At 49.1% G+C, this 14961-nt stretch overlaps 1 protein-coding gene across 1 annotated transcript; it reads left to right on the top strand.

Annotated features, from left to right (window-relative positions):
* Window positions 1-7705: 7705 nt before the first annotated feature.
* Window positions 7706-13108, top strand: LOC141477111 (signal peptidase complex catalytic subunit SEC11C). Its single transcript, XM_074166176.1, has 6 exons — window positions 7706-7826; window positions 9021-9130; window positions 9894-10043; window positions 11951-12070; window positions 12428-12485; window positions 12906-13108. Exons 1-6 carry the CDS (start codon window positions 7785-7787, stop codon window positions 12957-12959), a joined length of 534 nt encoding a protein of 177 aa, XP_074022277.1. The 5' UTR covers window positions 7706-7784; the 3' UTR covers window positions 12960-13108.
* Window positions 13109-14961: the final 1853 nt, after the last annotated feature.

Here is a 14961-nt window from a genome sequence, read left to right as displayed (position 1 = left end):
TGTGACAGTTAATACCACCATGTTTCTCACGTGGTATTTCTCGCCTTGTTCTTTAGCTCCTCCAGACATTGGGGCTTTTCCCTCTGTATCTTCTGAGTAATTCAAAATTCCCAGATATTAGTAATTAGTATTACCCTGTTGGGTACCGCTCTCTCCCCAGGCAGATCTCCAGGGTCCAAGCAGCGATGCTTCTGGCCGTTCCCTTTCGAGACCCTTCTGCCTGGAAGCTGGTCTTGCCCGAGCAGAGATTTCCTGCCAATGACCAACCTGTTTGTTTATTGCTGTTTTACCTGATCTTGGGCAAAGAGGGTTTCACGTTTTGTTTGGCCACCCCTTGCAGAAATGGTGGCTCCTTTGCTGCTGGAAGCCCCTGGGTGTGTGTCTGTCGTGGTCCCAGGTGTGCTGGGCTCGTCCCCGTGGCCACCCAGCTCTGGGGGGGGTTGCGGTTCGCGCTGCTGTTCCCACAGCTTGCACGCCTCAGGGAATTACTTTCTCCTGTAAACTATGAAGAAAATATTTAAACATCTTTTTACATGAGATCTGACATTTGAATTGTTTGCTTTTAATTAACGTCGTGACACTGACAGTCAATTACAATGATGACTCTCCTGCTTCTCTTTCCTACACCTCCTTTCCTCTGAGGATTTACCGGTCAGGGATTAAACCTCAAAGCCTGTGGGGCGGGAGAGGGGCCGTTCTCCGCTGTTCTGCAGCCGCTCTCCCGGCTGAAGGCGGAGGTGCTTGGCTCCGCACGTCAGCTCCAGCGGCAGATGAGGACAGAAGCACTAATTAAGGCTGGGGAGCGTTTGGGCAGAGGGAGCGGGGCGTTCCTGTCGGTTTGGGGTTAACCTGTGGCCGCTTCGCCCCCGTCACCCTGGGCAAAGGCAGGGGCTTCTCACCGCCCCGAGGCAGGGCCTCTCGGCTGCGGATGTGTGTGTGTGTGTATATACACACCTATATAAATACGTGTCTCTCCTCCCGTCGTGTGCCTTCCCGTTCAAGCCCTTCTGCTCTCCAGCGAGGAATGACGCCCACCGAGGCCTCTTCCCACGTATCCCGCTGGAGAAAAACGGCCTGACCAGGACGGCGGCCACTGCCCCAGGAGCACAGGGGCTACTGGGGGCTGCGTGGGCACAGCCGGCCCCGGCCCGGGGGCAGCCACCAGCACAGCCCCCGCAGCACAAGGCTGGGACCCACCGGCCATCACAGCCCAAATAACACTGATTTTCCCCGCTGATAGTGATTAACCCTGGTCACACAGCTCAACCCTCAAACGTGTTCCCCCTCGGAGCCCTCCAGCCCTCCCAGGTGGGCTGTGGTGTGCGAAAACAAGCCTTTCCAAGGGGGTGAGCTCTCCCCAGGGTTTCCCGGCGCACAGACGTTTTGCTGAGTGGTTTGTAGGGGCTGGCTGTGGCACGGAGGGTGCCAGGCATCGTGCCGGGGGACACGTGGCACGGAGGGTGCCAGGCATCGTGCCGGGGGGACGTGCCGCGTGGTGGGCTGTCCCGCTGTCCCGGGTTGTCCCCAGGGCTGGTGTACACGGGGTGTTTGGGAAATGGCAGGGAAACGGGTCAGTGAGGCTGTAGTACATGGGGAATAAACCAACACAGGCCACGCGGGAAGGGTTTGGGATCATCCCCGCGGGGACAGGCACTGTGTCACTGGCGGGAGAGCAGCGGCAAATGGCGGGGCGGGAGCTGACGATGGCGGCCGGGCAGCGTGGGTCCTGCCCTCGGCTTTGTCTCGGGGCCGTGCTGAGGCACCCTCCAAAGCATCCCACTTGCCAGCGACAGAAACGGCCTGGAGAACGGCTGTGAGGGGGGTGGGAAGGGACAATGGGCAAGGGAAGCGGGGCACCGGCTCAGGCAGAGCTGCCGGGCTCCCCGCCATCAGCCCCGCGGGCAGCAGCGGCCGGGCCGAGGCAGAGCCGGGGTGGCCGCCGTGGGCTCGGGGAGCGGCGACCATGGCCCCCCCGCACCGAGCCCCACCGCCGGCAGACAGGGTGCCGCAGGAGCGGAGCCCGGGTGGCCACAGCCCCTCCGCGTCCAGGCTCCTCTGGGGCTCTCTGTATCTCCGGAGAGCGTTTCACAGCGCACAACTCCACCTGCCAAAGGCCCAAATGTTCGCGGTTTCTCACCTCTGCGTGTCTGTGGGGAATTCAGTACGGCAGGTCTGTTTAGTTTTAAAAGGATTTTTATATAAGTCTGACCTTTTCCTTGTGTTAATATTACCTTTCTCAGCACACCTAGCACGCACACGCAGCTGCCAGGCCAATAATGGGACACAGAAAAAACCTATTTTATTTTAAAACCTTTGTCAAATATTAGGGCAGTTCAGGAGTCAATTCTTTGTATTTGAATTTCAGATTATTACTAAAAGGTTATGTGTCTCGGCGCCCGGAAGGAGGAAGGGTGGGTGAATGGAGTGAAGAGAGAAATAAGCACGGAATATGGCGAGCAGAGCGGGCAGGAGCCCTGCCCGACCCACGTCCCTGGGCTTCCCATCCACGCTGGGCACTGCAGAGGGGGCGGCAGATCCCCGCACGCGTGGAGGTCCCCGTCCCCACTGAAACCATCACCCGGGGAGGCTAATGCCACCCGCGGCAGAGCCCTGTGCCGAAGCACCCCCTCTCCTCCTCTGCTACGGGGTGTTTTGGAAGGCAAGACATTGGAGATGACCCAAATCCATCTGGAAAATGGGCTGGAGGCACTGCAGTTTTCTTCTCTGACCCCCCCGGTTCCTACTTTGAAGGAAAAAATGTGTTTGGAGCAGTAATGTGACTATTAGCAAAATAATCTGAGCATTGTATCCCTCACAGATATGTTCCCCTAATGTGATTTGGCAGAAGCCTTTATCCGCTTCGTTTATTTTATATTCTCAAATTCTGCTATTTTGCATTCAATGATTCCGATGTGGTGGCGGGGATATGGATGCGCTGCGTTATCTGCATCGCTCTCCCCGCGTCTGGCCACCACTCGGCCGGCACTGCCACAGCTCTGCCGCCCAGATTGATATCGAAGGGCAAGTACAACAATATTTCCTGCTTTAAGTGACTGTCACTTACTCAGTTAAGATGCAGAGCAATCAGGCTGTAATTGGAGGAGCTACTGCCTCCAAATATCGCTTGGTCATTACATTTACATACTGTTGCTGTTGGCAAAACGAGCGGAGCCCTTCAGATGCCGAGAATCATCCCTTCATCACCAGCGCTGCTGCCGATGGTTCGCCTCACTGCGACGCTTTCCACACACGATGTGCTCCGCTCCTGTAATCCAAGTGCTTCCCAAACACTCATAAAAGTCAAGGCACAAGCATCAAATCGCAGCCCCTGCGGCCAGAGGCCAAATTCCTCTCCCCTGAACTCGGTGACCAGGGGCCACAGCGTCTATCTGGTGCTGTGATTCGGGTCTTCAAGCGCCACCACGTATGTCATTTCTTTTCTGTTTTCCTGGGCGGTGTTTTAGCCTGAGCTCTTCAGCGCAGGTTAAGCAAATAGCAGAGTAAATGAGTATCACCGTCAGCCAGCTTGGCTGCTGGTGCAGCACCACTCACCTCCCCAGGTAATGCAGTTACTGAAGAGAGAAGAGATCGTGGAAAAGTCATAAATAGTTCAAGATACTGAGGTGAGGAGAAATTAAATGCTGCAAATACACTTTGGGAAAAAAAAAAATCAAACCCGTTTAGTAATTAAAATGCCTTGGGAAGGCACAGAAGCGATGTGAGTTTTCCTCCACAGAGAAATCGCCGCCAGCCTCCAGGCTCTCCAGCGCATCCCAGCTGCTGCTCCCAGGAGGGTCATACCTCAGCCTGGAAGGATTTCAGACAGAGCCTTCTGAGATGTTCCTGCTCCCCCTCCTCACCTTCACCTCTGCCTTCCCGTGTCCACATCTCCCGAGGCCAGGCTGAGGGAGCTCCCAGGCCCTTCCAGCAGCAGTTCCAGTTAAGCCAGGCCATTTTCTAAGGATGTGAGAGTCAGCTGTGCCAGAAGTGCACTGACCACGGGGCAGGGGGGCAGCAGCAGAGCTTTATCTCATCCTGTTTTAAGTTTTATTTTTGTGTGTGTTTTATAATGTGCATAATATTTTAATACAGTAGTACATTTATGTAATTTATAAATAAATAAACATACAGATATTGGGGTTGCACGCTCAAAAATTTTTTACTGATGGGGTGTGTGATCGAAAACTGCAGGAAGGAAACATCCGTCTCCTGGCACCGTGGCATGAGACACAAAAGCTTTCACCGTGGACAACAGCAGGCCTATTTGTGCAGGAAATGCTTGTGGGTTAGGGGCTGCTGCCAGCGATGCCGGGGGGCACCGGGTCCCTCCCGGAAAGATGGGAGTTGTGCTGGGGGCAGAACCCACCACAGCCCCGGGAGAAGCGCCGGAGCCCCCTCGGGAATCACCCGGGAAGGCATCGGACATTCGCACTGCACACAAGAGCGAGATGTTTTAAATTGTAAAGCTCTGGCTGCCCAGCAAACGCTTGCCCTCAAAGCGGAGAAAGGAATTTTACTGAGATAAAGGGCAGACGAATTTGAATGCAACACAAAACCAAAATAAGGCACCATGGCAAAATAAGAACGCCCCTCAGAGGCAGGCGCCGGGAACCTCAGATAAACCAGAGCCTTCACAAAGCCCCAGGGAAACGTCTGCGCTCAGATTTTCTTTTGAAAAAGAAAAAAGCCTCTCAGAAGAGTGAGGCTTAAGCCAGAAAGTCCCATTAATAACCCCAAACGTGGAGGCCTCCATTTCCACAGGGACGGGCCATTCTGGGAGTCTTGCCTGTTGGGTGCCCAATTTTAAGGAACCTTAATGGGATTTCAGAGGCGAGGCGTGCGGTACTGCCTGGGACCACTTGGTGTGTGGTCTAACAGAAGCAGCTGAAATTACTGCAGAAATCACTTTTAAGAGCCAAGGTGTGCACCCGGGGCCATTGCCCACCGCGCTGTTTTTCACGGAGGGAAAAAGCAGCCCTTCAGCTCGTCAGAGGATGGGTGTTGTGTGTGTGGAAATGAAGGGGACTGGAGTGATGAAGAGAACGAAGCTGCAGGTAAACCACAGAACAAGGGGGAAGGAGGTCCCTAAACCACACAACGTGGGGGAAGGAGGTCCCTAAACCACACAACGTGGGGGAAGGAGGTCCCTAAGACCCCAACCTGGGGCTGCCGCAGGAGAGCTGTCAGCATTCCCATCAGAAACTTGTGCTTTCCTGCAGAAAGAGGCAAAGGAGTCAGGGTTAGGTTCCCGGCCCATATCGTCAGCTCGGCTTTGTGGCTCGGCGAATGCTGTAATGTTCAGAGACTGATTTTTCTGAGAAACTGAGGAGAATCAGGCCTGGGGTCCGGTGCGGAGCCCCCGGCAGCTTTGCTCAGCTCTGCCGTGTTGGGAGCACACGCGGAGTGACAACATCTGAAGACGGAGACACCTGGTCCTGCAGGGCTCCTCTGGCTAAAAGTAACGGGAGGGGGTGTCAGGATCCCGATCCTGCTCATGGTAAGAGAAAATCAGACTGGGGCTGGCCAAGAGGGCGGCGAGCAGCGCTGTCTGCTGCCTGCACGTGGGCCAGCGCCGCTTCCAGAGCAGCGGGGCCCAGGGTGACGTGTTCAGTGAATGCCCAAGTTGCTGCTGCCGTTCGAACTTTGGTCCTTTTCCCCTGAGACAGACCCCTCCTCTGACACATCTTTTACCTCCCAGCGCCGTTGCTTGGCCGATTCAGCAGAAGCTTCTCCCAGAGCAAAGGGGCTGATTTCCACTTACCTGTCCCCGGAGGCAGCTGCCCCAAGTATAAAAATTATCCCGAGGAGAGTGGCGTGGGTGTGAGTGTCACCCTGTCGCTTCTGGACATCCCTGGCTGCTCTAACAGCCCGTGGAGCGACGGCAACGGGGAAGCAGAACCGCTCCAAATGTGTTTGGGACAAAGGGGCGCTCGCTGGGGCACTCAGTCGCGGCGTTTCTTCCGTTTTTCTCTGGGCGGCTGCAAACGCACGGCTCTGGCGTGGCCAATTAACCCTCATTCCCCAGCTCCGGTGCCGGGTGCTCATTGTTTGCCCACGACCAACCTCTCTGAAAACAAAGAGCTGGGATTCAAACATTGCACACCGGGGCAGCACTGGCGCCTGGGCGCTTGCGAAGGTCTGGCAAATCAGCCGGAATGTCAAGAGCTACATTTTTCTGCGTACTGAAAAATTAGCATAATTTCTAGCTGCGGAGCTGCAGAAGATCCGCTGTACAAATATTGAAGCCAAACATCCAGAGTGCGGGAAGATTTCGAAATACGTGTAACCTTTAATAATCTAAATCATCCAGAGGGTGAAATAACGAAGACACCGAGGGAAGTGTGGGTGATTCCTGGCGTCCCCGGAAAAGGACAAAATGCGCATTCCTAGTGTGTTTCCCCTGAACAACGTGTGAGTAGCAGTGTTTCCCAGGCTTTGGCACAACGGCCAACGGGCAATGGACGGGCAGAGGTGCTGCGGCCTCACAAGGAAGCGTGGGTTTGTGCCTTGGGCGAAGGAGCGCAGCCCCCTGCCAAGGGACAACTCGGCGGCCTCCGTCCTCCGAGGCCTCGCCGCGACGGGGCCGTCCTGCTCCACCAGACCACCCGCACCGCCTCTGCTCCGCACACAGCCGGGTCTCACCACCTGAGCTCCGGTCCGGGATGCAAACCCATCTGTTGATTTGCGGCCGTTCGTCTTGTGACTCCGGAGCCGCAGCGAGGCCGTCAGGCTCTGCAAAAGGACCCAACCCGTCCCAGAAAAAGCATGAAAAACGGCACGTGGCTCCAGATTTCGTGGGGAACCGCCCCCTACAAGAGATCGGCATTTGTTCGTCTCCCCTACATGGATTGCACTTCCCAATCATTTTGTCCCAACCACCATTTTTAATCTTTATTTGTCCTTTAAAAAAAAAAAAAAAAAGCCAAACCAAAAAAACAGATTTCACAATGGAGAAAACCTCTGTTTGAAAAAAAAATAAATAAACTCTAATAGCATGGTATGACAAACCCGCCGCAGGGGAACCGCAGAAGGCCTTTTGCTGTGCAAGAATCTATCAAACATCTCAGACCTTAAAGAAAAGCTAACTGCGTCCCACACCTTTTTAACCAAAATCTCAATTCCACAAAGCATCCGTCTCCATCGCAGTAATTACTCCTGAACACTCATCAATCTGCTCAAGCGCAGATAATGACACCCGGCTTCTTGGGGGCCCCGGCCCCGCCCCTCCCCGATGGCCCCGCCCCTCACGTCTGGCCACGCCTCTCACCTCTTGGCCCCGCCCCCGGCGCTCCCCTCCCTTCGCCCCCCCCCTCCCGCCCCGCCCGCCAATGGGCCGCGCACACGCAGCACCGGCGGCGGGGAGAGCTGGCGTGCGGCCGCCTGACCCAAAGCGATGGCGACTCGGGGGGCCGATGCCACCGTTATGCGGGTCCGCAGGCGAGTCTTGCTCGATTCGTCCTATCGCGGGGTCTCGGCGCCCACCGGGAGTCCCCCCGGACAGCAAACTGGTCGGGCACCTCCAGGGGCAGCAGGCAAGGGGCCTCGCCCTCAGGGCCCCTTGCCGCGGTGCATACTGGGAGTTGTAGTCCCGGCGGCCGCAGAGGCAGCGGAGCGTGGGCGGGGCGGCGGCGGCGGGAGACTACAACTCCCGGGCAGCAGAGCGGTGTCTGTTCCCCTAGGCCGGCAGCCGTTGCGGCTCGCGCTCGGCGCCGGGGCTGCCACTGGTACCCGCCGCCACCTCCTGAGGAGTCGTCCGGGCGGGGCGGCCCTTCCCGCGGGCCGCCATGGATCTCTTCGGGGACCTGCGGCGCATGAACAAGCGGCAGGTAGCGGGGGGTCCCGGGGCGTGCGGGTCGAGGGCCGGGCCGGGGTGCGGAGGCCGCCCGGGGGTCCGGAGCCTGCGAGCCGCCGGGGCCGGCCGGGCTCTCCGCGCCTGCTGCCGGTGAGGCCGCTCCGCCACAGACCTCGGGCGTAAAGCTGGGAATCCGTGTTTTTAGGTTAGTGTCAGTGGTCGGCTTCCTTCCGGAGCACGTGGAAGCAAACGGGTAATTTTGAACTGTTGTAGCTCAAAGTAGAGGTCTTTATCGTTACTACGTGATTATGCAAATAACCGGTTGGAAGGGAGACTATAAGACGGGTGACAGACCTTCCGATTTCCAGGCTGTGACAGTTCCTTGCTGTGGTTTGCTTTTCTTTTAATATTTATCAATCAGTTAAAAAGACCCAGCGTTTCAGAGCAGATTTTCACGATTTCACGAATGTGAAGTTAAGTGGGCCATACACCTGGAAATCCCAGCATATATACTGTCAAACTAGAATGATGGTCCAGAAATCCCTGGTTCTGTGTCTTACATCAGAGGGCCAGATGGTAAATGGAGATGGGCAGGGCCGTTTTCCACCAGAGTGTCTTTGTATGCTGCCAGGAAAAATTAAAAAAAAAAAAAAGAGGTAGCATGAAGAAAATGTATCCACTGGTGCAGTGGCTGGCAAAGCATAGAATCTGGGAGCAGAAAGTTAGTGAAATCAATAAAAGATTTTCCTCATAAGAAATTGCTGCCTGACAACAGCAGGAAATTATCCTTTGTTGTCTCCCTTCTACCCCCACAGGGCCTCTTTTTAAACAAAAATGTTATGTTGTGATATTTCTTATGTGTGTTTTGAATACTTATGAGCTCAGGTAGGAGTCAGGGAAGTGTCATCAATTGCCATGTAACTGTCTGTGTTTTAGAAGTCTTTGCCAGAGAGCTCTCTGGCTTCGCGCAGTAACAAAGGTGTGTGTCGCCCAGAGGGACTGAGCCGGGATTGGGCACACGTGGGATTGGGACCGTGTGCCACAGTGTGGGTCGGGGGGTTGGGGTGTCCACGGTCGGTTCCATCAGGCTTCTGCTGGAGTACGATTGTAGCGTGAAAGTCCACATGCCTGGGGTAGGATTCATTGTTGCATTTGGGTTGAAATTCTACGTTGTGCTTCTAAGTACGACACAGTAACTTTTAAAAACAATTTTTTTTGTTTTCTATAGCTGTATTACCAAGTCTTAAATTTTGCGATGATAGTGTCTTCTGCCCTCATGATATGGAAAGGGCTGATCGTCATCACTGGAAGTGAAAGCCCTATTGTTGTGGTGCTCAGGTGAGTCAATGTAAAGCCTTCTTTGTTAAAGGCCAAATATTGTTTTGTTCTCTGTCTCCTCCCCTTCCCCCTTGGGCAGATTTGGAGTTTGAAATCTTACCTACTTTAGGTGCTCAAACGCTTATTTTCTAACTCTGTTTTTGGACACTTAGCAAAGGTTGCTTGTGTAATTGCAGTCTAGCTTTTCACTGAAATTTGTAGAAGCAGTAGATATGTGAAGCCTTTGAAAATCTAGTTTTGTTCGCTTAATTAACAGATATTACTCAAGCATATACATATTGCAGCCCAGGGATAGTAATCCCTGTGTAGGTGTTAGGATTCCCAAAAAATAGTTCTGCTTTCACAGAAGTACATGTATTCCTGTGACGTTTCCGTGCTCTGCTGAAGAAAATGAGTGTTGCACTTCCAGAAGCCATCAAACAGTTTCTGGTCTATTTGTTAATTTATTTTCTTATTTTTGTTTTTACCATATGTGTTTGTATTTTAAAATTGTATTACAGTAAACCTCCTTTTATCAGTAAATTATCTGCTTATTTCTTCCTTTCACTGGGGCAGTGAGGAAGCTTTCTATCGGCCGGCTCAGCTTGGGACTTGCTGGGGCTTGGCCTGTGTTAAGTGTCTTTGTGGTGTTACTGAAGGGGTGAAGCTATAGATTTCAGTTAAAATTGTGAGTTTATGGTGAGGATTAAATGTTCTTCATTTTCATGGTGGTTCTTTCATTTGCCGTAATGCTAATAAACTCTCTCTTTCTTTTTGTTTGTAGTGGCAGCATGGAACCAGCGTTTCACAGGGGAGATCTGTTGTTCTTAACAAACTTCCACGATGACCCAATCAGAGCTGGTGAAATAGTTGTTTTTAAAGTTGAAGGCAGAGACATTCCAATAGTTCACAGAGTAATCAAAATACATGAAAAGTAATGCAACTTGGCATTTTCCTTGTTTTTAAACATAGTTTCTTTCACTGTGACTTTCACTAACATTTTAATTTGGTAGTATTTTATGAAGAAAGCCAGTGAGGATGTGCTGTACGGTAAAACTCATCTCTAGGGTGTGATCCACATTTGTCCCCAGTGTGTGGCACGGCTTCTTGAGACCCCGGCTCCTGTCCCTCAGGGAAGCTGCTCAGGTTTGATGTAGGTAAACCGGTGCCAAAGAGGAGTCCAGTAACACCAGCTGTACAGGTTATTTTGCCAACGGTAGCGATATGGATGGCAGCAGAGTCCACTTCTGTACTGACTTGTGTAGAATTGGGATTTTGGCTATGAGAAATAGCTACTTCTAAAAGCAAATCTCTGATGGGAGGTGGAGATTCGGGGTCAGAGCTATAGATGGAGTCTGACAAGTGTGTGGTCTTTGCTAACTGAAGTTTTCCAGAGGAGAGATTTGACTCAGAATGAAATAAGAGGTTCTTACTCTTTTTGTGACTAATAGACACAAAGCCAACAACAATTGATGCTGAAAAGCAGCAGGGAGATTACTTGGTTCTACCTTTATTGCATGTGCCTGGTACAGCTTCTTCTGAAAGAGAGGCAGTTCTACTGCTAATTACGCACAGCAAGAAGCTGACCTGGAGATGCAAGCCTTGACTTATGCGCTCCTCAGAAGTCCTGGCCATGAACTGAAGGTGTTTATCTGTGGAGGGGTATCCATTTTTCAACGCTTTTTTGAAACACATACGTATATCCAAGAATTACCTCTTTTGAATTACCTCTTTTCGTTTTGATACTTAATTTGTCTTCATAAAAACTCCTTGTTTCTTAATAACATTACTTGCAATTAGCAGCTTCTCAAGCAGAATCATTTTGAAGACTGCAAACTTAGTAACTTTATTTAAATGGGAGTGTCGAGCCGAAGCCTTGCAGGTATCCCCTGTGCATGTGCTGAACGCTTGACAGGGAGCGAAATCTGGAAGGTTTTCTATCAGCAGGGGTTAAATTATGTCATGTTCAAAAAGTACTGCAAGATATTTTGTTCATTTGGAGCAGCAGGGAAAGGTTATGTGGTTACATGTATTTTTTTTATTTGCCACATCAAACGTCAGTGAGGTTTTGCCTGGAACTCACCATATTGTTTAACAATAACAATTAATGAGTGACCTAAAACTGTCGGCAGCGGTAGTGACAAAATACTGAATTTGATGCAGATTTGCAGCTGCTTTAGATGCTCTTCAATATTTATTTCAGTCACAAGGAGGACAAAGCTTTATTTTGACATAAGTGTGATTGCTAAGAGTTAAACAAGTGTGTAGAACTTAGAAGAAAATTCCCTGGAGCGTTGCATTGTTATATCACTTTCTTCCCTAAGGGAAGGCTTTTAGGATCTACCTCATCTGAAATTTGTGATTCAAATTCAGTCGAATTCATTCTCTAGTGTGTGATGACTTCACAGGATCTTATTCCACAATTAAAAAAAAAAAAAAAAAAAATCTTAGTAGTGTATTATTCAGTATTTCCGAGTTAAATTTCTGTTCTGTGGACAATGCAGAGGGCTGGGTTCTTTCCCGGAGGGACACGTACTGCTTTTGTCGAGGAAGTTTGGTGCCTGCTCTGATGGCGATACCGCTTTGGTGTTCACTGTATAGTTGATTACATCAAGTGACGTTCTAGGAGTGTTTTAAAAAACACTTCTTGTTAAAATCTATTGACTGTGTCAGTAAAGGCTGTGGTGTCGATGATTTAATGGTGTTTGTTAAATAAGCTGGGCTGGAAGTAAACATTCTTATCTAATCTCGTAGCACTTCTCATCTTCCTTGTGCTTTGTAGATATTAGTTGAGGTTTTAAAATTAAGTGGTATTTAGTTCATCACCTCATTGCCTTCTAGAGAAAATGGGAACATCAAATTCCTGACGAAAGGTGATAATAACGAAGTTGATGATAGAGGCTTGTACAAAGAAGGTCAGAACTGGTTAGAGAAGAAGGATGTTGTTGGAAGAGCAAGAGGGTGAGTAACGCAAAACGTCTGTTCTGTTAACTAAACCAGAAGATTTAGAATTTAAGTCAGTTCTGCAGTTGGTGCTTCTGCAGTGGTATTTCTTGAACTTGCCAGTTCTGGATCCATGTATATTTTTAATGCTATAAATAATATGCAGCAAGATGAAGCGTGGGAGGAGAGGGAAATCTGAGAGATCTTGCTCCCAAATTTTCATTAAGTACATATTGTCTTTAAAGCTCTTACTGTCTGATTATTTTTTTTTCTCTGAAATCCATTATCTAAAATATTCGAGACAGAGTAACATTGAAGCATTTCCATGTAATATTTGAGACTCAGTTTTACATTAATCTGTTTTGTCAATTACAGATTTTTGCCTTATGTTGGTATGGTCACTATAATAATGAACGATTATCCAAAATTTAAGGTACGTATGCAGGCATTTTGAATACTTAAATTGAAAACTCTAAAATAGCAAGTAAAGGTAGTAAGAGTCTTGCATGGAAGAATGCACGATAATAAACTGGTTTCTGTGCTTTGTTACCTAATCTAAAATGAGCTGTGTTTTCGTGCTTATTTTAGCTCGTCTGTTACCCAGTAGAACTTGGGATCTGTAATCGTTTGAAAACATGTAATTTATAGGAATGTCATAAGTTAAGTGGATGCAGTTGCGATGTCTATTTGCAGTTCATATAATCGCATTAAAATGTTCCTGTAGTTCCATAGGAACGCAGCTCTCCGAGTGTGAAGGTGTGATGTCGGACAGGGCATACTGAACGATTTGTAATTTCAGTGTGCTTCTGTGAAGATAAATTATAATCAGTTTATTCTCAATTTTCTTTTGCAGTATGCTCTTCTGGCAGTAATGGGAGCCTATGTGCTGCTGAAACGGGAATCTTAAACAAACAAACAAAAAAGACACTTTTCCAAGAATTAAATATATGGGGTGGGGGGAACCTAATATATTTCAGATGTTTTCATTTCTGTAAACAGTTACAAAAGTATACAAGCTTTTGTCTTGTCTAAATAAACCGTACAACTAATGAGTAGAGCTTTTGGCTGTTGGTTATTTATATAACGGCATATTTACTATCTTAAACAGACGCTGCTTTCAGTTCCCCTTTTGCTGAAGACACTCTCTGCCACGCGCTGAAGCAGCTTCTGGCGCTCCCTGACGTGTGGGGCAGGGTTTCTGGAGCGGAGCTGCATCTCAGCACGCTTTCTCCCTCCTGTTTGTCCATTTTTATATTTTTTTTCTTGATTATTTTTAATCTCTGTCAGCGCCCTCTCTTTTCACAACCACACAAACTGTTTTTATCAGTATTTGTAGGACACAGCATATGGGATGGAAGAGGTAGTGAGTTGTAGGAGCTTACTCAGACTTATGCCTGAAGAAAGTTGTTTGGCTACGATCTGACAAAAATCAACGAGAATCTTTCTCGTTAAGAACTGAGAAATGGAAACTTGGAGCGTTTTCCCTCAGTTTGAAACTGGCTCCTTTGTGGTGAAGACAAAAGAACCTGATGGCCTGGGTTTTGATTCTGAGGGAGGGTGTGTGTTTGTGGAGTTGGAGCTGTTGACCTTTCTGCCTCTGTGTCCCCAGCCGCGAAACACACCTGACAGAGATTTGATGGGGCTTTATTAACACTTGTAAATTACTGAATGACTAGCACAGTAGTGTCCTGAAAAAATATTACCACTAAGACATAATTCGTATTCCAGGTTTGAGAATGTGTTGTTCTCTTGTCATGTGACACCTGAATAGTGTTAAACACAAAAGTGGGTTTTCATTTTAAAATTTACCTGATAACTCTCTTCTATGAAATTCTGGATTTTTCCCTTGGCTTCAAATGTCAATGTTGTCCCTTCGGCAAAGCAGAACTTGTTTTCCTCGCTTGCTTTGGTTCATAGCTTTGATAAGGAACAGCGTGAGGCTCTTCTCCTATGGAGTTCTGTTTCTTCTATAATCCCTTACCTCTACAGAAACACACTATTATACAATAATGGCACCTCTTCTGTGGTAACTGCTCGTGCTGAAAGCAGACAACTGCTGAATTTTTCCAAGTAATATTACTTCTTTTGTGTACTACTAAGCAGTTTTCATGACAAACTGTATTATAAAAATGGCTTATTTTGTGTCAAATTGTGTGGAAATAAAATTGAGTATAACAAATGGCGTGTCAGAATAATTTAGGTGTCCTTAATGCAGTCTTCCCAGAAGTGTGCCACCACAGTTAAGAAAAAATAATTTAATTTTTGGAGACAGTTTATGTGTAGTAAGACACTTTTTATTATTATTATCCCCCCCCCCGCCCCTCCCCATATTGCTGAAATCAGTTTATTCCTGTCCCCCTCCCCCAGTGCAGTCACAGTCAACTCTAACTTTGAGAGTGGGGTTTTGGACATAACCCAAACAGCAAATTCAGCGCACTATTATGGGAATTTTTTCTTGTGTTGAGGAAACAAGGGTTAATAAAATGACGCAGCACTTAAATATGTGGGTTGAATTTACTTTCTCTGTTGTGATAATCACTTTTTTTCTCAGCTGGTAGGACCGGATGCCATAATGGTAAATCTTACACAAATCTGAAGAGTTCCCGCCGCTGTGGGAAGGGTACAAAGGAGACGGAGCGAGACTCCTCAGTGCTGCCCGTGACAAGGCAAGAGACAATTCCATGTCAACAGGATAGAGGCAACAGAGAAGGAACGGGTTCAGACGTTGGGAACTGTGAGCTGTGGGTTTTCCTAACTATAGCATGTAGCGTTGTCATTAGACTTTAAGAAGGATGTGAAGGTCCTTTAGCGTGTCCAGAGGCGGACAGCCAAGCCCTGAAGGGGCAGGAAGGCAGGTCCTGTGAGGAGCAGCTGAGGACCCTGCCTTGGTCTGGTTTGGAGAGAAGGAG

This window comes from Numenius arquata, chromosome Z (assembly GCF_964106895.1).
Source record: "Numenius arquata chromosome Z, bNumArq3.hap1.1, whole genome shotgun sequence".
In the NCBI taxonomy this organism is placed as follows: Eukaryota; Metazoa; Chordata; class Aves; order Charadriiformes; family Scolopacidae; genus Numenius; species Numenius arquata.
The sequence above is the reverse complement of the archived record's forward strand: the minus strand, read 5'-3'. Positions and strand labels throughout refer to the sequence as shown.